At 45.2% G+C, this 24891-nt stretch overlaps 2 protein-coding genes across 2 annotated transcripts; both read right to left on the reverse strand.

The window, feature by feature from the left end:
- Nucleotides 1–1086: 1086 nt before the first annotated feature.
- On the reverse strand, nucleotides 1087–19198 carry atxn7l1 (ataxin 7-like 1). The gene is made up of 11 exons (XM_062517564.1): nucleotides 19167–19198; nucleotides 17493–17597; nucleotides 12204–12288; nucleotides 11188–11371; nucleotides 10277–10758; nucleotides 8148–8230; nucleotides 7621–7856; nucleotides 6980–7166; nucleotides 6422–6543; nucleotides 5105–5852; nucleotides 1087–4814 (listed from the first exon to the last, which is right to left on the reverse strand). Exons 3-11 carry the CDS (start codon nucleotides 12217–12219, stop codon nucleotides 4797–4799), a joined length of 2076 nt encoding a protein of 691 aa, XP_062373548.1. The 5' UTR covers nucleotides 12220–12288; nucleotides 17493–17597; nucleotides 19167–19198; the 3' UTR covers nucleotides 1087–4796.
- Nucleotides 19199–20683: 1485 nt separating this feature from the next.
- sypl1 (synaptophysin-like 1) lies at nucleotides 20684–24484 on the reverse strand. The gene is made up of 5 exons (XM_062517567.1): nucleotides 24243–24484; nucleotides 22953–23071; nucleotides 22563–22767; nucleotides 22105–22296; nucleotides 20684–21771 (listed from the first exon to the last, which is right to left on the reverse strand). The coding sequence occupies exons 1-5, from the start codon at nucleotides 24312–24314 to the stop codon at nucleotides 21634–21636; spliced, it is 726 nt and encodes a 241-aa protein (XP_062373551.1). The 5' UTR covers nucleotides 24315–24484; the 3' UTR covers nucleotides 20684–21633.
- Nucleotides 24485–24891: the final 407 nt, after the last annotated feature.

The following is a 24891-nucleotide window of genomic DNA, read 5'->3' on the forward strand; positions in this document are numbered from 1 at the left end:
AGTTTACAGTTGAAGTGGTCACGTTATCCTAGCTAGCAAGCTAGTCCAACAAACGCTAGCTTGCTTAATGTTAGCCTGCTAGCATCATCACCGAGAAGTGTGTCAGCACCTTCGTTTCCAGTTCATGTAACATTATTCGGAATTTCTTTTCAGATCTACCCGGTAATCGACTGGTATTGACAGGCATTCCGCAAGTAATCGCCCAGTCAGGCTGATGTGGCTATCTTTCACATGCATCCCTGAGAAGAAAAAACGCCATGTTTACTGGTCTGAAGAAACTTTAACAGCTTCCCTTGCGCAGGTGCTAGGGGGAAACTTGGTTGCTATGATACTGTAGACCGGGGATAGCGCGCGAAAGTGCTTACAATCTAAACACGTGCATGATGTATCAATTTGTTTGAGCATGTTCCCACCATCCTGCAACTGCTTTCCGCCCAGGTTGCGCGCACTGAGAAGACGTCGGGAAACGTTTATTATTTTTTAAAGAGGCATTATGCACACATTTGCAATCTCGTAGAGCCTGTTCCTTTTACTGTCTTTGTTAATTAACGTGTGTAATTATGGTGAGAAATTAAATTTCCCTTTATCAAATAGACTTTGAAAAGCTCGTTGAGCCATTGTGTTGGGATCCAAATAAGAAAAAAAGACAGCGTCGAGTTCTCCTGTAGTTATAATCCTTCAAACCATGCCCTCAACTCCACAGAAAATATAACAAAAGATAGCCATTGCTCTTACCCAGACTCCTAACTGAAGGGCCTGGACTAAACCATTATCATAAGAATGCTGGTTGGGGTGGAGTGGGGGGTGAATATTCCTTCTTCCCGAATCGCCACAGAATTTCAAGAATAAAACCTGTCTATGTTTTGCTTACAACACTCTTTGCCTTGCTTTGCAGGTTTGTTTGAATCACTCGCTGTGATGGTTGACACAAATTGTGACAGCCTTTCAAACGGAGGTATTAGGCCTAATATCCCAAGTGCAATGTGCACAGAAAAAAAAACTTGTGGATCATCATCATGCATTTCTCAGTTAATGTTAAAACAGACACACATCCCATTCACAGACACTTACAACATGACACGGGGAGACAGGTAAAAAATGTATTTGTGTAACAGTTGAAATCCAAAACATTGTCAAACCCTGAAAATACACATATTCTATTTCATTATTGAAAATGCCATGGGCCAAAAGAATAAAAAGAGTAAAAAGCACATAGAGGACACTGTTCCACTGAGGTTTAGCCATTGTTTTTTTAAAACTCATTTTCAAATATGTTTAGTATTGTAGCATTTACATGACCATATAAAAAATAAGGCCTTACAATGGGAAAAGAAAAAAAAACTGTTCATATGGCTAGATCAGACTGGGAGAAACCATATAAAGTATTCCCTAAACATCAGATAATTTAAAACAAACAAACAAACAAACAGTATAACTGTATTTAGTGAAGACAGAATGTGTACCACGTTACACAGCTGGACAAAAGGGCAGTATAAAATGTAATATCTATTAATACAATTAGTATACACAATTATATGACATTTAACCTGAATTTTCTGATGGAGCTGGGGTTCTAAGGTGGTCAGAAGGTCTCTGTGAAACTGAAGACATGTCAGACAAGAGTAATTCATCAGTTCAAAATTAAGGCCTTTAACCTTGTTTGATGTTTCATGCTTTGGGTAGATCAAACACCTACAGTATACAGAACTTTAGGGGAAATAATATTTGAAAATATTATTAAAAAACTGTAATGGCCTGCAGAAGTCACATTTACATGATGAAAAGCACAGGAGTTTTTTAAAGAGATAAATTGATACAAAAAATATGAATGCTGATTAAAAAAATATATCACAGTGGACAAGCCACAGAATCATGGCCTATAAAGCGGTAATTTAATTTCCAAATATACATTTCTTCCAATACATACTTCTAAAGACAAACTATTAAAAGCCTGTCTTAAACATCTCTGAAATTGATGGCCTTCAACTGCAAATGGTGAGGGGACATTCTCAACAATAACAAACCAGATTTAACGCAGTGGATAAAAAGGTGCAGAGGGAACATCAAATAGTTTTCTGTAGTTAGGTGGCACAAACCCAGCCAGCAATATCAGAAATGGCAACACAGCTTGTAGAGAATGTATCTTGTTAACATTCAGTTTACCCTCATTCAAAGAACCAAGTAGGCCTACACTTAACCACCCAAATGGTGAATGGTTTAAATACTTAAAGGTACACTATGCAAGTTTAGGCCTAGGTATGTTTGGCAACTTTATAGCTCCCTCTAGATTCACAACATTACACTTTTACTCAGCTGTTGGAAATAGCAAACTAATCATGACTTATCCTCCCTGTACACAATGAAAATGTTTTGTTGTGGAGGTGAAGGATTAACGACCATCTCCAAAGAGCTATATTTACTGACAAGGTAATGTTTCACGATTCTTGCGCGATTTGTCGGGCCGCTGTTCTTGAAGTTGCATGGCTGGTTTTCTTGGTAGCTACTTGCTACACCTATGCTGTATAGCTATACTAGGTGAATGACTCACCAATTACAAATTCGTTTACCATCACATTGGCTTTGTAAAGGAGAAAATCTTGCATAGTGTACCTTTAAGATGTCTTAACAACCAAAGGAGCTTTGAAGTTTCCTGCTTCAAAGCGTCATACCTGACCATTTAAAATTACTTTCTAACTCATATCTGGGCTTTGGTCTTTTTATGAGACAAAACACTGTGCCTGGTGAGAGAAATAAGACTGCAGGGAATATCTTCAAATAATTTGTTTATGGAGGCTGGAACTGACCTCCAAGTGATGAGCGCCAATAGCTTTACCGAAGAAGAAACCAATTGCGAAGAGCTTTCTATGGGGAAAGCAACTCCCTCAACTTGCACTACTTCCAGCACCTGAGTCTCGGGTGGAAGCACTTCACACGGAGATCATAAAGGCTTGAACGCTGAGCTTTCAGCCACGGCGTACGGTGAGACTAGCTCTTGAGCAAGGCAGAAAGGTACTAGCCAACATGTCAATAGGTGAAATGGACACAGAACATTTATGCGGGGATATCAGGCAAAAAGAAAAGAAAAGAAAAAAACTGTACAAACATTTGTCTTTCTATGTTATATATATTTTGAAATATTTGTCTCTCTATAAATAAGACCAGACTTCATTTCTGGCAAATGACAAAGTGCAAAGGGGCAAGTACTAAAGTTTACTATTAAGGTGATCATGCTGATCAAATCAATCCACACCAAGGAAATCTATGACTATGGTTGGTTTACAGTGCAAATGCCTTAAACCAAATATGATTCATTATTACACATACTTATAAACAGCAGTATTATACTTGGATTAAATCCACAAGATAAAGCTGAGTGGCACGGCAGTTGGGCCTTTTTAAATTATGGATTTAAATGATGGATTGTTTAAAAAGAAGACTTGCAAAAGAAAGCAAGACAGATTTCTTTGGGGGTTACATTATTTGTGATACAAAGGGTGGGCTGGGAGCTGGGATTGTTTTGTGTAGCTCTGCAAGATTAATAATAAATACAAAAAAACAATATAAAGATATGTACACTTCCAACAATACAAACTCTATAATAATACTTTCAACTTTTAAAATGACATACAAATATACCTTTGCTCATCTTTAGCCCTACACTACTCAGTTAGAAAATTAATAAAGAAATGATAAATTATCATACAAAATCCAACACTTCCTTATGTTGTTTTCCATTTAGGCGCAAGTCCTGACAATGTTCTCTTGCAATGCTTGCGACAACACTAAAATACTTGAAGAGAGAAAAGGAAAAAAAACCTGAATTCATCCTATTTCTGTTCAAAAATAATCTTGCCAAACAGTGTCAGTAAAGAATTCCCTTGGTTGAAAGCTCCTGTTCTTCTCTCCGCCACCTCTCCTACCTTCCAGGTGGGAAGAGACTTAAGTGCACTTTAGATAGGCATGGTGGAGAGGCTTTTTCCATTCCAGAGCCTTTTTGTGTGTCGAGTGTGTGTGTGTGTGTGTGTGTGTGTGTGTGTTTGTGTGTGTGTGTGTGTCTGTACACATACCCATGTATGGGTGTACGCATGTGCAATATGGTACATGGTAGACAGGTTTCAGGCATGATGTGAGAGGTCCCTCACACTCGTCACAGCTCACGGAAGAAATCCAACGACGTGCAAGACACGCGGTGTCCCTCTTTTCCAATCATTTCTTTTGTCCTGACATCTCCAGCAAAGGCGAGATGATCGAACGGATTGCTATATAATAGCGGCAACAGCCAAATAAACAAACAAACAAAAAAGTTCAGCGGCAAGAGTGGTGTTGAAATAAACAAAGCCTGTCCGCTCTACTGACGGCAGTTGGGTTTTTTTTTACTCGGAGTCTTAATCTGTACACATGTATAAGGGCATGCTCGCTAGCATCCACGGTAACCCCAAAAAGCTGTGTAGCATATAGCGGTTGAAAGTGCAGTAAAACTGCAGGGAGAGCGTTTAGTACCAACGGGACTCCTCTCTTTTACTTTCATAGGACGGCCAGTTCAGACCGACCGCCCCGCTCCCCCCCCCCAACCGCCACAGGGCTCCACCAACAACAACAACCACCACCACCACCACGACTCAGAGGTCTCGCCGATAGACAAATGGGCACACCGCTAGATTTCACCGCTCTGGTCGATCAGTTACAATTCCAGTAAGCCCTGTAACACAGGCGGAGGAAGAGGGGCTTGGAGGATGTAGAGTTAACAGTCCGTTTGTGCTGAGCGTCGTTCCCTTCTCCTTTGATAATCCTTTAAGTCAGTGGTGCACCTTGGGCTGAAAAAGACAGAGAAGGAGACCGATGAGATCAGCTAGACAGAAGTGAACAAAGAATAGTAAGCGTGTAGTGGAATCTGGAGTAGAGTTATGTACATAGTGATGGAAAATATGGGCTTTTTGTTTGTTTTGTGCGTTTGTATACAAATACATGAAAAAAAAATACGTTTATGGTTCTATGACGAATGTGCAAAATTGTTATCAAATAACTGTGATCTGGCCATTATACTTGTGACAGGCCCCAATGCTCAAAAAAGGCCCAGATGTTGAGGGGATCAGTGGAGACATACCTGCCGCAGGTGAGGATTGTGTGACGCCTCGGGGAGCGGAGCCAGGAGGCTCAAGCTGCTCTTCCTGAAGATGCTGTCCAGCCCCGCCGTCTTGGTCACCTTGCCCGACTTCTCTCCCAGGCCCGAGCTCTTCCGCTTCCTGCCGTCCATCGCCATGGCGCTGAACGACGCTGGGCCGCGCGCGGTGAGCACGTGGTCGCCCTGGAGCGAGCCGCCCACGCCCACCTGTACGCCGCTCGCGTACCTGCCCGTGTCCTTGAGCCCCTGCCCTATCCGACTGGGGGACTTGCTCTTGATGCAGAGCGTGGCTGTGCCGTTGCTGATTATGGCGGGCCCTGAAGGGGGCGGTAGAGGAGAGGGAGGCGGGTGGTAGCCGTTTCCGTTCTTCCGGTGGGAGCTCGCCTCGGAGGGCTTGCGCCTCTTGGTTCCGGGCCCCTCGCTCTGAGCCCTGGGGGACTTGGCAGGTTTAGTCCGAGGCGTTTTGGCAGAAGAGGAAGAAGAGGAAGAAGAGGAGGAGGAGGAAGAGGAGGACGCTGGAGTCGGCGGGTCGGGGTCCCTGATGCAGAAGATTCCGCCCCCGTTGTGGGGGAAGGCTGTGGAGTAGGAGACGACGGAGACGCCGTCCAGAGACAGGGGTGCAGCGGGAGACGCAAACAGGGGAGAGGAGAGCACACCCGAACCGGAGGAGGAGGAGTCTGACGGGCTGGGGGAGTTACTTGCCAAACTCTCTGCTGCCAAGGGCACCTTCCTGCAAACATAAGACCGTAGCATCAGCTTGACATTCAGATGGTCGTCAACACTGGCCAGAACTACACCACTAGATACTAGATGAGTTTTCATTGTTTCCTTTTTTTTTTTTTGAATTCACATGCTTCTCCAGCAGTGGATAGATAGATAGATAGATAGATAGATAGATATACTTTATTCATCCCCAAGGGGAAATTACAGTGTTTCAGCAGCATACAAACACAACATTCAACAAAAACATACAAACATGCATACATACAGAAAATTATTCAAAATGTTATTCCTTTCTTTCTGCCCAGATGGGAGTCATTATAAAGTGCTATTGCAGTAGGTAAAAAAAAGTACACCATGACCGTAATTTCCCTACTATTAGCCACGGCTTATACATTGATGCATTGATTTTGCAAAATTTCTTCAGCTATGAGGTTAATACTTTTAATGCTTTTTCTAACTTGCATTAAATTACTATCCTGCTGCTTATACACAAGGCGGCCAATGTACAGGAAATTACTGTAGATGAGTTTTCATTGTCCAAATTTGTTTTCAAATAGTTTGAAGACTTTTGCTTACTTCCACATCTGAGAATTCACATGCTTCTCCACCATGGAGTGCAACACCAGTCGGATCTTGTCCCAACGCCGATCAAAGACATAATGACCTCTCCCCATCAGCCTGCTGTTGAAGGCACAGCACTGCCCGAGACAAATTGAAAGAGACAAGAGTGAATTTCCTCCTTGAAGTCGTGATGTGGAAAATGATGCCCGCACATGTATGGTATGAAGCTCAATTGCACTGGGCAGTTTGAGAACTGACACACACGTGGATGCAGTCTCCCCTCTGCGATGAGTCACTGGTCAGAACTGCCAGCTAAATGAGAAATGCCAACCACACTGAAGGCTGCACAATCTGTTATGTTGTAAGCTCATCGTATTACCGTGTTACAAATGCAATATAAATAGGGATGATTGATGGGGACCCTAAAGATTGTATTTAAAACATAACATAGCAGGTGCAAAGTCACGTCTGGCTCTGCGAGACTGCAGGCCTACAAACAACCAACTTTAGGCTGAGGGGGTGTGAATATGTGAGTGTGTGTGTGTGTGTGTGTGTGTGTGTTTTGGCTCTTACACTCATTGGGTGTGGATGGCGCGGCGAGTAATGGCAGGTTGGCTTCTCGGTGTCCTCGGACGCCTCCGTCTCGCCCTCGTCGCTGGACAGCCGGCTTTCCGCAGCTGCCCTCTGCCAGCTGGGCACAGGGTCAGGGGCGGGCACCGCCGAGGAGCTCAGCATCACCGCGCCCCCACTGCCCACAGACCTGTCCGAGTTTCAAAGAGACTCTGTATAACTGGGACTCATCATCAGCGGAGAAAATTGCCTCGACTAGATACAACGTTTCCTTGAAGGGAAACAGTGTGATGTACAATGACTCCATAGATGATCAGTTGTCAAGGACAACGGCTCCCATCAACAAGAACAAGCATGCTTTACTATTGAAAGTACCACATACAGTACAAGAGATGTGAACACTATCCAGTCAATGACAAATAATTACACCTTTGAAACATTACTGAGTTTATCATTATCTATAACAAGAACTTTATTTATCTACCTGTGCATGTGTGTGTTCGAGCATGCTTTACTATTGAACCTACCACATACAAGAGATGACATTTATGTAAACGCTGTCCAGTTAGTCACAAATAATTAGCATGGGATGTTTGAAACATTAGAGTTTATCATTATCAATAACATGAACTTTATTTATCTACCTGTGCATGTGTGTGTTAGCCAGGCGTAGCCGCAAAGTGGAAGTGGTTTTGCCATTGGGGCAGTGGGCCGGCCCGCTTGGCGTAGTGTCGTGCGATTGGTTGGGCTGGCTGCCAGTCTGACTCTCCCGCTTGTGGCCGCCGTCCTTCTCCTTTGCCCGCCCTTTGTGCTCGGCCAGGAGGACGTCAAAGTCCTTCTTCCTCCCGGGTACAGCGCGGCGATGGGTCAGGGAGTGAGTCTGTCATGACACACACACACGCACACACACACACACAGACCCATCCACACATAGAGACACACACACACACACACACACACACACAGTTGTTACCCAAAAGCACAAGTTTGACCCGAATCATCACAGCATAATGAGGAACTAAGAGGACGGAACATAACAGAGGGAGTGTTGTGCCACACAGTTCCCTGGAAAATGATCACAAAAAGAGAGTAGAGAGAACACAGAGAACACCGAGAACACAAGCTAAGCAGAACGAGAGGTGCTGCTGCTGCTGCTGCTGCTGCTGCCAACCTTGCAAGTGAGACTCCGGGTACAGGCCCTCTTGGTTTCTGGATCCAGGACTCCACAGTGCTTATTAGGATCAAAGATCCTCCCTGGAGAAAAAATAATGATTTAGAAAGGCATTTAAAAAAGAAAAAATAGACGTGTTTATTTATACGCAAGTATCGGTCTGTGGGTGAATCTCTGTCTGGTTTAACACGTCATTCTGAAGAGCATATTACTCCTGAAAAATCTCTTGAATGTGAGACTGAGCTAGTTAGCTAGTTAGTTAGTTGACTTTATTATCCCCATGGGATTTTTTTCCCCCAGTAAGTGACACATGAAAAAACATTAGGCATGATGTTATCTGCCTCTGTTTTTGACATAACGGAACAAATAACAAAAAAAACACTCACAGACCCCAAATCACTTCACCCCCAAGACAATTTTTTCCCGGTGTGAAATGACGATCCACTTTTCTCATTCAAAACCTGTCGGTACGTTGCAGTGCACTGCACACTCCCCTGGACTCATTCATTTCATATCAACTGGCCCTGACCCAGATGTCCTCTCTCCTCTGTAATCTCAAATCGCTATAATCTCTATAATCTGGAGTCGTGGATGTGTGCTGCGATTGTTCCCGCGCTTGGAAGGAGCCGAGTCGAGCCCGCTGCTGCTGGAAGCCGGTCTCTCGCGCTCCTCTCCACTTTTCTCTTTTTTTCCCTTTACGAGGAACAGAGGATTTTGGCAGACACCGTGCGTGTGGAAAGTACAGTGCCTAAATCAAGCCCTTGTAAGTGACAAGGGTGGAGGCGGCGTCACATACAACGGCGGTGGTGATCGCCGTCGCGGCCTCGGTACTCTCATTTTCGTACGGTAGGTAGCTGCCTCCTCCTCTAAGGCTGGGGCTTGGGTCTGTGCAACCGAGTGTACGTTTTCCCCCCAAAACACCCCCGAAAATCCACTCAGCAGGCCGCTGCCAGGCCTACCTTGCCAGCACCATTTTAGCTGGAGTCTACAGTACCTCAGCTCGGAAATCCCAGAGTAGGAATAAAAAGAAAGTGGACAGACAGATCTCTGACCAGGGCGATCCGGGAGTGGTTTGTGTGACGTGAAAAGAGGAACACTTCTGTCTGAAAATCAGATATGGCTTCAAGTCTAAGAGCTTAATGAAGATGTCAGTTTGATGCTGATCATTAAATGTTGCATTAACTCATGTAAAGTCTGAGGGAGCTGCACAGTGAAAGCTGCTCTCAGAGGGAAAAGTTCTCCCTAGTACAGATTTCAGGGAGCATGACGTCCCCAATGTCTCTACTTAGCCCTGCGATCCTAGTTGAAGTCTGTTTCAGCTCAGTTATTGCAATGAACGCTTCCAAACACTGTCAGTATTATTTTGAGTGACGCTCATTAGACATCCTTCATCCAAAGTAAATCCCTACACTAAGGGTGCCCAGACCACATTGAACATAGTCAAAACTTGTGGTCTGGAAAGGCCTCGATAGAGCATAGCAGATACAGAATGCTAACGCCACACTCCTTGCATTGCACTGTAACGACAATCTAATGACAAGCTTTGACACAAGCAGACACTGATCATTTACATTCATTTACATGTATTTGTTTAGCAGACGCTTCTTTCCAAAGTGACCTACATATCGTCCCCTTAGAATTATAACAGACATTTTTGTCAAAATTAAGTTATTGACATATTCTTATTCTATTCTTATTTTGAACGTTCATAAGGTAAGGTGAGGTGTTTCTTCTTCTTTCTTGAGTTGTATGCATTTTTGGACATTATATCTAAAGAGTTGTGTTCCACTTATTAATACAACTCTGTGGATTTCTAAAACTGAAGCTGAATATCTCAGAACTACTCAGAATGCAGATAGAACCCTATAATTCTAATGTCAACTATACTACTACCTGTAAGACCATTCTGCAGAGCAACTTGGGGTTAAGTGCCTTGCTCAAGGGCACAACGGTGGAAGCCGGTTCTATCCCTGTGTGGCTGCTGCGCGGCAGACGTCTCTAGTGTGCTCCATTGAAAACAACGGAGTTCTAATTTGTTTATCGTCGGTGGGCACCGGCCTTTAGTCAAACATCCCATCTGTACGTAATTGTAAATATAAACAGCAAAACAAACTGAATGAAAAGTTTACCTGACACTCTCTTGTGCCGGCTGCCTTTCGTCCCATTTTGGTGCTTCTTCTCCAAGGGGGAGGGCGGGGCACTGGACCTCCTGTCCAATGAGGACGGGGAGGGCGAGGCGCTGGGCCTCCTGTCCAATGAGGACGGAGAGGGAGACGCGCTAGGCCTCCGGTCCTGAGAGGCGGAGGGGGAGGGGGAGGGGACGGGACGCTTGTCCAGCGGGGAGCGCGAGGGGCTCCGCCGGAGGCCGTCGTGTGCCGAGGGCGGCGTGGCCGGGCCCCGACCGTTCACAAACTTCTCCGGGGGCTTGTGAGAGGCGAGCGAGGAGGACAGGGAGGACTTGAGGGAGGCGGCCGGCGACTGGGAGGAGGAAGAGGAGTAAGGGAACGAGGAGGTGCTGGGGGCGGAAGAGCCGGAGGCGACTTTGACGTGACTGCCCTCCGTCCGTCCAAAGCAGGGCATCTTCTCCAAACTCACCACGGGCAAGGACACACTGTACAGGCACAAATCACAACACAGAACAAGTCATTAGCCATAAGGGAAAAAAAACACATTAACATAAAACATGTATTTGTGAAACCCTAAAAAGAACACCAACTTTTCTTTTATCCTTAAAAGGTGTGCAAAATTGGAATAAACCCGTGTGGTGCATAATTTGAGTACTCCCAGAACCTATGTAATGCGCTATGTAACAGCACTTTCATACACTTAAGAAACAAGATGTTCAAAGCCGCTAGAGGCAACAGAAGGCTTTTGTAATACTTCCCCGCCTTTCACTAATTCCCCTGTACTGCATTTGTACTACATTTTCCACAGTAAAAAAAAAAAAGAATACATTTTTTTTTAAATCACTTTGTAGAAAAGTGTAAGCTAAACAGCTCAGGGTATATGCAAATGGGGACAGGGAGTTGAGTGTACGCACCAGGCCTTGGTGCGGGCTCCTTTGGGGGGGTAGACGGCGAGTGGGGCCTTGCTGAAGCGCGAGTGGGGGTAGTCTCGCGGCACGCGGAAGGGCAGCCCCTCCACCCCGCTGTGGCTCACTGACTCTTTGGGCTTCATGGGAACCAGAGGGGCCCTGGAGCCACTGGGAGAGCCGTGTCTCCTCTCTGCAAGGCACACACAGGCAGACACACACACACACACACGCAGGCAGACACACACACACACAGGCGCGCGCACGCAGGCAGACACACACACACACACACACACACACACACACACGCAGGCAGACACACACAAGCACACACGCACACACGCATGCACAGAGAGAGAGAAAGGGAGGGAGAAGGAGAAAGAGAGAGAGAGAGAGAAAGGAGAAAGAGAGGGAGAGGGAGAACCACACAAACACAGGACAAACCACCACAAGTGGAAAACATTCACACATAGACAAGCACAAAACCATTCACATGGCGCAAAAACACACACACGCACGCGTGCATACACACACACACACACACACACACACACACACACACACACACACACAACATAAGCAAAAGTCAGACGAAGGTGGTCATATCATGTTTCGACAGCTCTAAGACCCACAAGTAAACACACATGGGAAAATCTAGCCACATGCACGATCATGCAGTGGTGTGCTAAATTATCATGGCATGAACTAGCTCATTTTAGCATTGTCTTCACAATCAGGCTAAGTGCGCAGGATGGATTACTGATAAATGATTAAGAGTCTTATGTTCTTTGAATGAGCCCCGCGATGAGTTACGAGGACTAATGTGTTGCTTTGGCTAAGCACTCTGGTATGGCTTTAATTTGTGGTATGCAGAGAGAGAGAGAGAGTGAGAGAGGCCACAGAGAAATGTCTGCACTGTGACTGCTGGTGGTGACAGTAATGAGTGAAAGAGAGAGAGTGATAGAGTGAGAGAGAAGGCACTTGAGAGAGAGGTGAGGAGAGGAAAAAACAGCCACTACACTTACGGTTCTTGCTATGCATGGCTTTGGGGAGGGGTTGGGGTGGGGAAGGCTGTCCTCGCTACTCACTGTGAAACTATTCCCCAGCTACCTGCAAGGGGGCACATCATAAAGTCACACATGTACACAGAGAACACGCAGAAGGACACACTACAAACAGGCTCAAAGACAGACAGGGATGGTGGATGTACAGTATCCAGGGGTGTGATTGGCAAAGGACAAAAAAAAAGGAAAATATATCCGACCCCTATATACCCCCCCCCCCCCCCCCCTCCCTTTTTAATGTGTCGACAGTGGGGTATGCGAGCCAAGTCAGTGGTCCTTGGGGGCTAAAGTTTGTGAACTGCTGCTCTAGTGTATAGCTAAGGTACTATAGTATCGCTACTGTGCACTTCAATGTAATTTACAAGGGGGGTCCGGGGGCATGCACCCCCGGGAGAAAATTTTGAAAAATAACCCCTTAAATGATGACATCTGATGACTTTTATGAGAACTATTGATAGACTGAGATACATATATTTCAAACATTATAACATATTACAAAATGGTCTATAAGGCCTAAAGAAAACTCATTTATAGCAAAGTAGCCAAGGGCCTACTTAAGACTAAAGCAGATATGGCTGAAATATAGGCTATCATGATCATTTTGCCAACAATGATGTAGAATTATGGATTTTCTCAGTTCATGTTTTGTATCAACTTAAACCAACATAAAGTTATAATGTTGACTACATTATTTAGTAGGCTATAGGCCTATGATAACATTTAGCCTGCCCCCTTACAGTCGTTCTGTACGATATAGGCCTATTGATGCTGATTGAAGAGGTTGCTTGAAGGTTATTGATATTTAAGTTGGAAAGAAAATCAAATTGCACCACTCCCTCTCCTTCCAAGGTAACATGTCCTCCTCTCCTCCTAAAATAAATGGCAGGCCCTACTGGTATAGGCTACACAGTTGTTCAAGTGCACACACTCAATGGAGAGCTAGGATTAAATTCAGACTGTGCCTTTAAATAGGCAACTTTTTTCCATGTATCAGCACATTGCTACAATAAGCCATTTCCACAAAAAAAAATCAGCTCAATATTACGTGCAAGAGTCAAGACTGATGTTTACCAAGAATGCCAAAGTGTCAATCTCTTAGCACTCATAATACGTTTTCTCATAGTGAGATGCCTATCCCGAAATATGTTTTGAAAGACATGGGGCGCACGGAGGTGAACGGATGGACAAACGCGGAATGACAAGGTGTTAACTAAACAATTTAGTAGACCTAAGCTAAGGTAGACGGGCTTTGTGGTGAAAACGATGAAAACCAGTAGGCTAGTCTGTCACAGCTAACTTCAAGTACAGTAGTCTAGACTAGTTTACACACGCAGAAATTAAAAGTCAATAGGCTATCAGCACCAGGAGATTGTCGTCATTATCGGAAAATCCAGACACGTCAAACTGGACGCGAACGCGAAGCAAAAACTTAATAAATACTACTTAACTTAATAATAATACCTAAACAAATAATTTGACCTTTACCGTTTCATGGCTTCTGCTAATTAACAAATAGTTTACCACACACTCACACATCGAACTTGCATCAAACATTCATCAACCCGCTGCTTTCACTTTCAATGAATTCCACTAGTGAGAGAACGGACAAGGCTTGCAGAGTGATATGAATGAAAGAAGCACCAAAACCGTCGTCACTGTCAGCGGCCTATTATAAAGCAATGGTCTGTGTTTAGGCTACAGAAATAAACCTCTGAACCCCCCCCCCCCCCCCCCCCTAAAAAAAAACTCAGCGGATCCATACGAATTGCGTGGGTCTCATTTTCAGGCCTGAAAAAACGGAATTCCGTTTAAAAACGGAAGAATCACACCCCTGAGTATCACTAGGAGTTCTCTTCCTTTTTCTTGCTGATCTGGCATAACACCACATTATGTGTTTATTGAGAAATGCTCATGATGAGACACATGGGATGTTCAAGGAGGGGAGAGGAAAGGAAAAGGAGGGGGGGGGGGTTCGAGGGGTTGTGAGGCTGCCAGAAAAGTCTTGCCCGTTTTGTAGCCAAATAATAACAAATAATCTTAATCATAACGACTCTTGTTCTGGCAGCTACCTAAGCACAGTTGGCCTTGGAAGTCCAGTCAGACTGCCAGGAGGACGTTGGCCGGGGCCTCCGACGCGGCGGGAAACGGTCTCCAGTGACTCTGCCTCATTGCCTTTCATTAGGTAGTGGACACAGCGAAAGGGCAGTGGGGTCGGGGCCAAGCAGGAGAAACAAACCTTTTTTTTTCCCTTTCAATCCCCCTCTCTCTACATCTTCTTCCAAAAAAAAACAAAATGTAAGACCACTGGCTCGATGGCAGCAGAGTCATCTGCAATCCCCGGCTCTCCCAACCCCTCCCCACCTCCGGTCCCTCCAAGGTGGTAATTCAAACCGGACACAAGCGGCAGGTGTGTAAATAGACCAATCAGAGGACAAGAGCAGGTGGATTAGGCCCGGCTCAAAGTCCACTCCGTGCTCAAGTATGTGACGATCTTAATGGAACCCTTCCACCGCCCCCCACCCCCCTCAGACTCTCAGTGGCAAGCAATTACAAACAGGCCGAGACAAACGTTAACTGAGGAGTCCTAATGTTTCTCTCACACACACACACACACACACACACACACGTAAGGCTTTGTTTCCTCCCTCACGCTTTCACTGGAGCACAAACACTGGCGCTACAAGCCAGCTATTCTGAGGGGCTCCTTTGACTTAAGGAGGCGAGAGAGAGAGGAGAGGCGACGGTGCCATGGGTGCCACAGCTAATGCTCGCTCGCTCGCTGGCATCGGCTCTGGGCAGGAAGCAGAACCGCAGCGCGTCGCCGCACGAGGGGGCAAAACAGCTCAGCTGGGTTTGTTTACATCCGCCTGGCATCAGTCAGCAGGAAGACACCCGCCAGCCAGGCCCAGACTTGAGAGAGAGAGAGAGAGAGAGAGAGAGAGAGAGCACAACAGAGATAGAATGAGAAAGAGAGAGAGCACAACAGATATAGAGTGTGAGAGAGAGGGAGAGAGATAGATGAGAGAGAGAGGGAGAGACATAGATGAGAGAGAGAGAGAGCACAACAGATATAGAGAGTGAAAGAGAGAGGGAGAGAGAGGCAGAGGAAGAGAGAAAAAGAAAGAGAGAGCTCAGAGAAACGAAACCAAAAGAGCAAGCGCAAAAAAGTAGAAGAAAGAGAGGGGGAAAAAAAGTGCCTATACCTCGAGCTCTGAGGGGCATAGATCCAGCAATAAAAAAAAAAAGCCCTTCCCTCGGAACTATGCACATAGTTCATCCGGAACAGCACTTACTCAGCCTGTGCCACAGGCATAAAAAAAGGTTGCAGGAGGAGGAGGGGGAGAAAAAAAGAGTAAGTGGGAAACAAAAGGAGAAAGGGAAAAAAATAAAAGAAAGAGAAAGAGAGAGTGTGTGTGTGTGCGCGCGCGAGGGAGTGCGAGTGCGAGTGAGACAGACAGAGAGAGAGAAAAAGAGAAAGAAAGGAACAGCCTGCTTTCCCCAACTGGCTCGGAGGCATTCTTCTCTCGGCTGCGGCGCTGGCGAGATGAATAGCCCGGAGTCATTGACCCCAGGGCTAAGCCCACACAGGCACGCAGCTGCAGCCTGGGGTGGCGCGGCGCAAAAACGGTGCAGACGGGGCCGGCCGGCTGCGCAGCTGAGGTGAGGTGTGGCGTGTCACGGTGAGGCGCAGACTGCAGCGCAGACAGGGATGGCTGCGCACGAGAGAGAGAGAGGGGGGGGGGGGGGCAACGGGGCTGTAATGCGTGGCCTGCGCAGGTGGATCCACCTCCCCAGCATCCTCTTCCTCCTCCTCTTCCTCAGTCTCCTCCACCACCTCCTCCTCCTCCTCCTCCTCCTCGCCTCATCTCTCTCCTCTACCCCACAGCATAACGGCTAAAACACCCTTGCTAGAGGCACAGCTTTCAGGTTCCAAATGGGCGTGCGTGAGTGTGTCTCGGAGTGTGTCTCTCTGTGTGTGTGTGTGTGTGTGTGTGTGTGTGTGTGTGTGCCTGCCTGTCTTTTGCCCCCTGCCAGCACACATGGCACACAAAAGAAGCTGAGGCAGATGTGAAGGCGCTGGAGCAAAAGCGAAAGTAAACATGTGGGCCCTCCTTGGCAGCCTGGAGGAGCTGGTGCACTCACGCATCCTGCCAGGCGGGATGGCCACCGCACGCACGCACACACACACACCACACACACACACACACACACACACGCACCAACAAAAACATAACAGCCACTTCAGCACAAGAGCCAAAATGGACACCGTCTGGTCTTCAGGCTGCAACAAAGGCCACGGTTGCAATCGACAGCCCTGGGGCCAGATCATCCGTATTCAGAGTGGATAGTTCCTTCAAGGGCATCAAAATGCTTGAGGCTATAAGGTCTCAATCTGTCTGTAGCACCTTACGCTGATCAGTGCTGCTTGTTGTTGGGGCTGATCCAGGGATGGTCTAACATACACACACACACCATCAACTCCACTGGCCAGTACGGAGCTGATCCAGGGGTGGTCTAACACACACACACACACACACACACACACACACACACACACACACACACACACACACACACACACACACACACACACACACACACACACACACACACACACACACACACACACACACACACACACACACACACACACACACACACACACACACACACACACACACACACACACACACACACACACACACACACACACACACACACACACACACAGCTCCACAGGCCAGTATGGAGCTAGGGGCATTTATCTTGTCGGAGGAGCACACGTTACGTCTGAATATCATGCTGTCGCTAGAGGCCACAGCAAGTGGTGGCCCAGCAGGCTGGCTAAGGTTTCAATCGTGTGGCTGTAACATTCCTGAACCATCATTACTGTTAAAAAAAAAAAAGACACTGGTCAAGTGAGTCAAAGGCCCATGCTTGTGAAGGGCAGATCTTTTTGTTGTTGTTGGGACAATGCCGAGCTAAATGATCATCTGCTATCATAAAACTGAGAGATGTAACACTCACACTCTACAAAAAAAAAAAAAAATAAATAAATAAAACAGATGAGACTGATTCTGATTTTGATCAGGCTGTGATTGAAAAGCAAACAACCCAGATCACGATTAAAAAAAAATAAAATAAATAAAACAGTTCCACATCAATTATGACACTCAATTCCAGGAGAGCCTACGCTAACTGACTCACCTCGTTCATCATCTAGCGCAACGCTGTGGGAAGCATGCTTACCGTAATGCGTCAGGAACCCCTGAGGTTTGATGACTTGTGCGCAGACATTGCATACGACGAGCAAGAATTCGTCATGAGTGGGAAACTGGCCAAACAAGTGCATATCTACAGGGAGGCAGAGAGCAACACCGTGAGCGGAGTTAGGAGAGAAGAAGCCTGTTAGAGGAAAGGGAGGAACGAGAGAACAGCACACTAAAAAAAAAGTCTACTACAGGAGAAAGCCCTTTTAGTACCCTACCCATGCTTAGAACACTAGCAGGCGAAAGGCAAGGTAAACATTTAGACAAACTATATTTGATCCACTTCTATCAAATGTACAGACATTAGATTAACATATAGCTTGTGATGCTGTGAATGATAGGCTTATGATAACAGATACCAATGTTCAGTTATGACTTTGCCTTTGCAGTGGCCTACCAGTTTCCAGGGAGACTGTGTTGGCAGAGATTCCTGACAATCTTCATTTCACTTCACAAGTCATATCAGTTATGTCAATGCTAAACTGTATCTAAGTGCCATGGGCCACAGACTGACATCTTAATCAGTCTCAAAGGGTGGTGGTACGAGCCTATTGGCCCACCTCCTTGCTTTACCAGACTAGCTCCACCAATCACGACAGCCTTTCAGCAGATCCTGAAACTACCTAAAATTCAACATTGCAAAACAAATGTTTCACCACTGATGGGAATCACGATTCACACCGACTTTTACAAAACAACAGTGACTGCACTTTCAAAAAGCACTACGGCAATTTCCTCCAGTTCTGCCAAGACAAATACAAATGAGAGTGAACGGCTTAGTGCCGCAACAGCTTGCCAAATGGGGCTTTGTGCCAGGGCCCAACTACTAAAACAATCTTCCCTTTCGTGAATGAATGCATTTTAAACACTGTCTGGCCTGGCCAGTCAATTTTTCATTATTTGATGGCTTCATGATGAATGAAAGAGGCCGACTGCAGGCTGCTGAAATCTATCGGCGTCTCAGTGAAGACGGGTGTAATCAAAGACTGAGATTATCATAATCTGTTAAGGTGTGAGTCAACAACAGACAACAATGTCAATGTGTTCATGACAGAGCACGAGCTACTTGATCTGGCGACACCACCACAAATATTTCACAATCGCTCTTCGCCTTCCCCACAATGGGTTAGGGCCAGCAGACGCCTGTTGCACAGAATTTACAGTTACAGAATTTCCCCCCCAGGCTCAAAATATTGACAATGATTCTAATAGACACACGGAGTTCAAAAACAAGGAAGTTTCAGGTTAGTGGACCTTCCACACTCACGAGATCTAAAACCCCCACCACAGGTGGTTGGAGATGCTGGCATGCAAACACATACCTGTGCACCTGCCAATTTCATGGCATCTCTTCAATATCAAAACAATGGACAGTGCACAGAGACAGTAGAACGATCAGGTGTAACTGAATAGGCTAAATGCTGCAGATTTGACACTTAGCTGACTGAAATGCAATTAGAACCCAAAAGGCAAAGTTGTCGATCAAAAGTAATATAGTTGGCACCCAAAAAGTTTCAACAAGCAAGTATGACAATAATGGCAATGCTTATACTTTAACACAAACACACTTGCACACATGGATTGCATTAAATGCATGCATTCATTGTCAACATCTAAAAGTGCAGCAGGCATAGGCCTACTGTACGGATCTTACCTTCTCTGTTCAGTTTCATCACTTCCTTTCTGTTCAAAAAGTGTTTCCCTTGATTTTCAGCAATGAGTGCGCCTGCACAAAACGAGAAATCTTATTAGCAAACAAACAACTGTTGGGATAAAAACGCTGTGTTTCAGCGGTAGCCCTTACCCAACATAGTACGGGCATGCAGTTCATCGTGCGTCCCAACAGTAAGTCAACACTATCAGCAGGGTGGCTTGCAAACGTGAAAATACAACTGGTAGTAGCTAGGTGGCTGTCTAAATCCAGCGAGGCACAAACGGCAAACACTAAACTTGTACACTTAGTGACATATGGCTCAAAGTACACTAAAATGAAAACCAATACATCGCATCGGTCGGGGTAGAACTGTCACTTTGCACCAGCGACACAATATTTTTGCTCATCTCGCTGGATGTTTGCATATGTTGTTTATTTCTGCTCAGAGACATGCATGGAGGACACACAGTCAGCTCAATCTCAGTTGAAAAACACTGTCGATAACAAGTGCAAAACATGAATTAAACAGTGAAAACACAATCTCAGTGAGAACTTACTGTCGGTGTAAAGTGATTCAGTTGCGTCGGTAAAGATGGACCACGGTTTGCACAGGAACGTATCCAGACTTGGTAGTTGGCGATCCAATGTCGCCATTGCTCTTCCTTCTTGTTGCTTGCTTTTTCCTTTCCTTCGCAGCCAGCAAAACGAGACTGGCGAAGCGTCTGACGTCACATTCGACAAATTCCGTCTCTGCTCGTAGTATGGCGACAGAGAGGTGAAAGGTTGAAGGGGGGTGTGTGCCGAAGTTCAAAAGTTCAAGCTGTAAGTCCAAGAATTTCTTCGTGTTTTATGAAATAGATGAATGATTTCGCTGCGTATCCTACAGTCTAACCTATGATGATGACTCACTCTGAAAGATAAATAAGCCTACCGTTAACCCCGATGATATTATGCATTACGTAACTTCACCATGATTACTTCCCTCGATGTAGCTTGTTCAAATGTGTGATTGTTGTCAAATGAGTCATATACATGGTGTTAATTAGTGAGCATTGGTTTTAAATTAAAAGCATCTGTTTTTGTTTATTTCGTGATGTGACGGTGTTAAACGGAGTTGTGTAGCCTACAGTTTTTTGTGTAGCCGTGTGTGTGGTGTTCTCTTTATGACCACTAGATGTCACTGGCTATCAAGTAACTCTGAGTAACTCCAAAGCACATGGCATAGTGGGCACCTTATCTGTTAAGACTAGGTTTCTGTGCTGATATTTGTCTATTCAAATACCCTACTGAAAGCCTACATAGCTAATTAAAGACTATGATATCAATAGTCAAAGTAATCCATAGATGTCATAAGTCGAGACCCAAAATACAGAGGTCTTCTTTTTCAACTGCAATCACAACCCTCAAGGGTTTCGTTAAATAATGTAGCATTTGTTCTCCAGACAAAAACCAACAGTGAAGTCACAGGACGACCAAGAACACAAAAGCTGTATTATGCCAAAGGGACTTCAGGATTTATTTGGATAAAATCTCCCAATGACAGACACTGGTTCAAGGAAGGAGGAAGATCTTTATTGTTTTCCTTGGGGATTGGCCTTTATTTAAAAATAACTGCATAAAATATAATAACTCTTGAAAGGATTTCTGTCAAGACAAAATAAAATAGCTCTATGCTAGGATCCATAGACACCTTAATCGTGTCTCTAACAGCATATTACGTTCAAGATTCAGCTTTGGACTTGGAATGAAACATTTCTGCATTGTCAAAAATTACCCACTTTCACACAACAGAACCAATCTATACCAAACAACGTTTTTTAAAAAAAAACATGATAAAGCTTGTAACACGCACATTTTGAGGTGTAAATTCTTCCGTCAGGCATTAACATTCAGCATATTCAAACATATGGTAAAATTAGTGCACACAACACAATACAAAAAAAAAAAAAAATCAACCGTCATGAGAACATAATGCATACAAAATCAAGTGTAAGGACATTTCTCATTCATTTGAAAAAATAATAATTATAAAACAGTACCATTACTATAGGGGGGGCTTAAGGAGCCCCAGAGAGGTTCATAAACAAGAGGAAAAGCTTTGGATCAGGCACATCTGTATATAAAGCTTCAGGGACATATCATTGAATAAGCAAGTGGACAAGAAATCAAATGTAAAGCAAAGCTAGTCTTCTGGCTCTGTTGGCACCGATAAGTGCAAGGCACACAATTGCATAGGTGAACACAAACATCCTCACAAAACTTTTAGTGATTAAAGAGCAAAAGCAGGTAATACGTCCCGGTATATAGGCTACTTCAGGGTGGCATCAGGCAGATAGCTAGGGATGAGCTGAAAAGGAGGACAGAAAAGGACGAGAGAAAAAAACGAGAGGTTTCGCTTTCTCGGGAGACTCAGGCGACAGCAGGAGAGGCCGTGGCTGCTGCCGTGAGAGGCGGGAGGGGCCGCTGTTTAAATGGGGGCCGGGCCCGGGGCCGACCTGCGGCCTGAAGCTTGCTGTGCAGCGGCCTTTTGGGAGTGCCACTGCGTCTCTTTGTACACAAACCAAGCGTTGCCAAGCCACACAATCACGTTCAGGAAGCCAAAAACCTGCAACAAAAGTCAAACAACAACCATTTCAGACATGTCAATTGCTAGTGATAAAATATATGGCAATGAAACGAAAATTACATTTCCTGGATTTGCTCTGCTTCAAGGCACTGCAACTACCTTTAGACAGGCATGCCTGAGAATTGTTTATATTACAACATTTTTCTAAATATACAACTCCTGTGGCGTTGCTTTCACAGTAGCCATCAAAGGAGCGCAAATAATAAAATCTGCATTCCATCAAACTTCCATCGCGGAACGTCGGTGCTTCCTGTTTGTTCACAACATAAAAGGCTCGGGAGGGTGGAGGATGGAGGGAGGGGTCAGACTCACCACGGAAATGTCCAGGCTGCGCATGTTGGCCATCTCGCTGACCTCGCAGCGTACGTCCGGCACGGCGCACAGACTCAGGGTGGACTCGATGCCTGCAGGGCCCGTGGCGTCTTTGACCACCTGTAGGCCCCTGGCCCAGGCCGAGGAGCACACCAGCCACAGGAAGGCGAAGGCGGCGGTCACCACAAAGTCCTGCAGAAGAGCGAGTGGGAAGATGGCGAGAAACAGAGAGGAAGAGAGAGAGAGAGAGAGAAAGAGAGAGAGAGAAAGGCAAAGGGGGCAAGATGGAGAGAGGGAGAGAGAGAGAGAAAGAGTAAGAGAGAGAGAGAGAGAGAGAGAGAGAGGGAGAGAGGGAAGGAGGATGAAAACACTTGCCAGTCATAGATCATCCACAGGAATCTGGGATTGCATAGTTGGTTGCACTCCAGACAGACAGATCCTTCACTTGTTGCACTCACCAGCATGGGCCCAAAGTTGGAGTCCTTGTAGACGTGCATGTAGCCCAGATAGACCAGAAGAGCCAGCATGCAGTAGAGGAACGCCAGCACGGCCACTCCCACAAAGAACTCCACGGAGGATGCCGAGTCCCCCACCAAGTGGGTCTCTCCCACTGTGCGGTTGCATAGTGTGGTGTTGCCCTCCACAAGAACCTCCTGGTTTAACCTGTGGCATACAAGACAGGAGAGGAGAGGAGAGGAGCTCATTTACACGGCAAATAAACTGCCACCTACCTTGTGGCATTAGTAAACAAGCACACACCCAAAAAGGGTATCTACTGATGAGCATTATCATCAATCAGTCCATTTTTCCCCAGGATCAATAAGTGAAAAGGGAAGGCAATCACTCACCTGAAAGGATAAGAGAAAGCTGCTGTTAATGTCTGGTTGGCTCCTTCAGTGCAGTTCAGGGAGATGACATTTCTGCCAGAATAGCCACCACAACTTCCAAAGGCAAAAACAGCTGTGAACTACGGAAAATATCGAGATTGATTTCAAAGTTAAACACTTCACGTTAATAATAGAGTGTGCATTTGTGTGTGTGTGTGTGTGTGTGTGTGTGTGTGTGTGTGTGAGTGAGCGTGCGTGCATGGGAAGTATGTTGGCTGCTGGCCTTCTTCTTCAGTGTACCAGACCGGATCGGACTATTCTCTGTCCAAACTTGCAAACAGCATAGAATCAATGAAAATATCCCTCCTCTAGCCTTAACTGTGCAGCATTTGGAAACTGCTCCATTCCCCTGACTGATCCGTTCCTCCTGCTCTGCACCCTATGGAGTTTTCCCTCATTACAGCTCTGTGAACCACTTTTAAGGTTTACAACCTTTCACATCCTGTTTGTGGAGCTCAGTCTTCTTGACGTTGGTGTCGAAGTGTTATTATCAATTAACATTAAGGGGGTTTCTAAAACACTATTCATCTTAGGTGAGATGAGCATGAGTTGCACATTTAGTATCCTTTTTTATGGGCGAGAACTCTGAATCAGTAATTCAATTTTCTTCCGCACAAAGTAGGCTATGTCTTGAGTCGGGATGCTGCGAGTGAACTTAATTAACGCCTGCCTGGAATCGCATCGTTTCAAGAACACAAAACACAGATAGGGTGCAAAGTAGGCCAACAATTTAAACTGATTTTAGACACACACATTTCTGAGTAGTTTGCTGAATGGAATGTGAAATGGGTTTCGTCTCGTAGAAAGGAAACAGTAGCCTAGAGAACTGAAACGAAGGATTAACAGGCTACATGTTAAACATTTACAAAATAGCTGAATTATTACGGCGAAATGAATGTGTAACAAGTATGATCCCATTGAATAGGCTAGCAGTCGACATAAAAACGGTTCTTGGGTTAGGCTAATTCTTGAAGTATTACTCGAATCAAAAAGACTTCCAGCTGAGGTAAAATGATGAGATGGCAAAACAGAAAATTCAGACAAGGATCTTTGAGGAGCGAGCAATTTCCCCCAAATCAGTTTACAACTTACCAACGTTCAATAGCTTCAGCAGCCTAGTGCATAACATAGCCTACAATTACTTTTCATCTAGGTGAAGGCCGTATCCTCGAACTATAGTTGAAATCCCTCTGCTTTAAAAGTGAAAAAGCGGATTACATGGACGGAATTTGGTGCGTTTGCTTAACTTACCCATTCCAGCACCCGTATGAAACCCAGCGGTTCCTTTAGTGGAGCCAAGTTAAGTCTAAATCCTGGCATCATTTGCAAGCGTGCCACAGAAATGTTCGAAAATCCTTTTTTCCAACTTGTAGAAAGGATGTTATAAGAAGTTCTATGGGCAATTTTCAAGTTTGAAAGAGTGACGTGGTTCTTTCGCCCTCTCCCTTGGTGAAGATGCGGCCCCTCCTACGCAGAAAAAGTGTGCAGGACGAGGGCGCAAAAGATTTCCAGATACATTAACTGCAACTGTAGGAAGAGGCGTAATTTCCTGCGTGTGCAAACATATGTGTTTTTTTAGTGTTGTCTGTCTGTCAGAGGTGTTCTGCATGTAAATGAATGAGAACTTCAAGAGAATGGGGGAAAATGAGTGAGAACTTCAAGAGAATCGGCAATTTACTTAATTTTACTTAAATGTTAGTGTTGCCAAATGGTCTGTCATCTCTTACAAGCTATATACCAACATCTAGATCAGTGATTGAATGATTGCAAGGCATGGGAGGCTGCAGTTAAAATTGATGGATGCAACCGAAAAATACTACAGGAAGTATTTGGCTTTTGAAGTTGCCAGGAATGGGTAGGACGCTTGAAAATCTGTCTTGTGCAATTGAGACTTCCTGTC

The sequence above is a fragment of the Sardina pilchardus genome, chromosome 17, assembly GCF_963854185.1.
Source record: "Sardina pilchardus chromosome 17, fSarPil1.1, whole genome shotgun sequence".
Taxonomy (NCBI): Eukaryota; Metazoa; Chordata; class Actinopteri; order Clupeiformes; family Clupeidae; genus Sardina; species Sardina pilchardus.

What these genes read in the sequence shown, in the direction of transcription:
- atxn7l1 (XM_062517564.1), bottom strand. An exon ending in GGAGCCCGCACCAAGGCCTG is followed by an intron (nt 10,759 to 11,187) that starts GTGCGTACACTC and finishes GTGCCTGTACAG; the next exon opens with TGTGTCCTTGCCCGTGGTGA. An exon ending in CCCGGAGTCTCACTTGCAAG is followed by an intron (nt 7,857 to 8,147) that starts GTTGGCAGCAGC and finishes GTGTCATGACAG; the next exon opens with ACTCACTCCCTGACCCATCG.
- sypl1 (XM_062517567.1), bottom strand. Translation starts at nt 24,314, where the DNA reads ATGATGCCAGGATTTAGACTTAACTTGGCTCCACTAAAGGAACCGCTG. An exon ending in CCAACTTTGGGCCCATGCTG is followed by an intron (nt 22,297 to 22,562) that starts GTGAGTGCAACA and finishes GCTCTTCTGCAG; the next exon opens with GACTTTGTGGTGACCGCCGC. An exon ending in GCAGCCTGGACATTTCCGTG is followed by an intron (nt 21,772 to 22,104) that starts GTGAGTCTGACC and finishes CTTTTGTTGCAG; the next exon opens with GTTTTTGGCTTCCTGAACGT.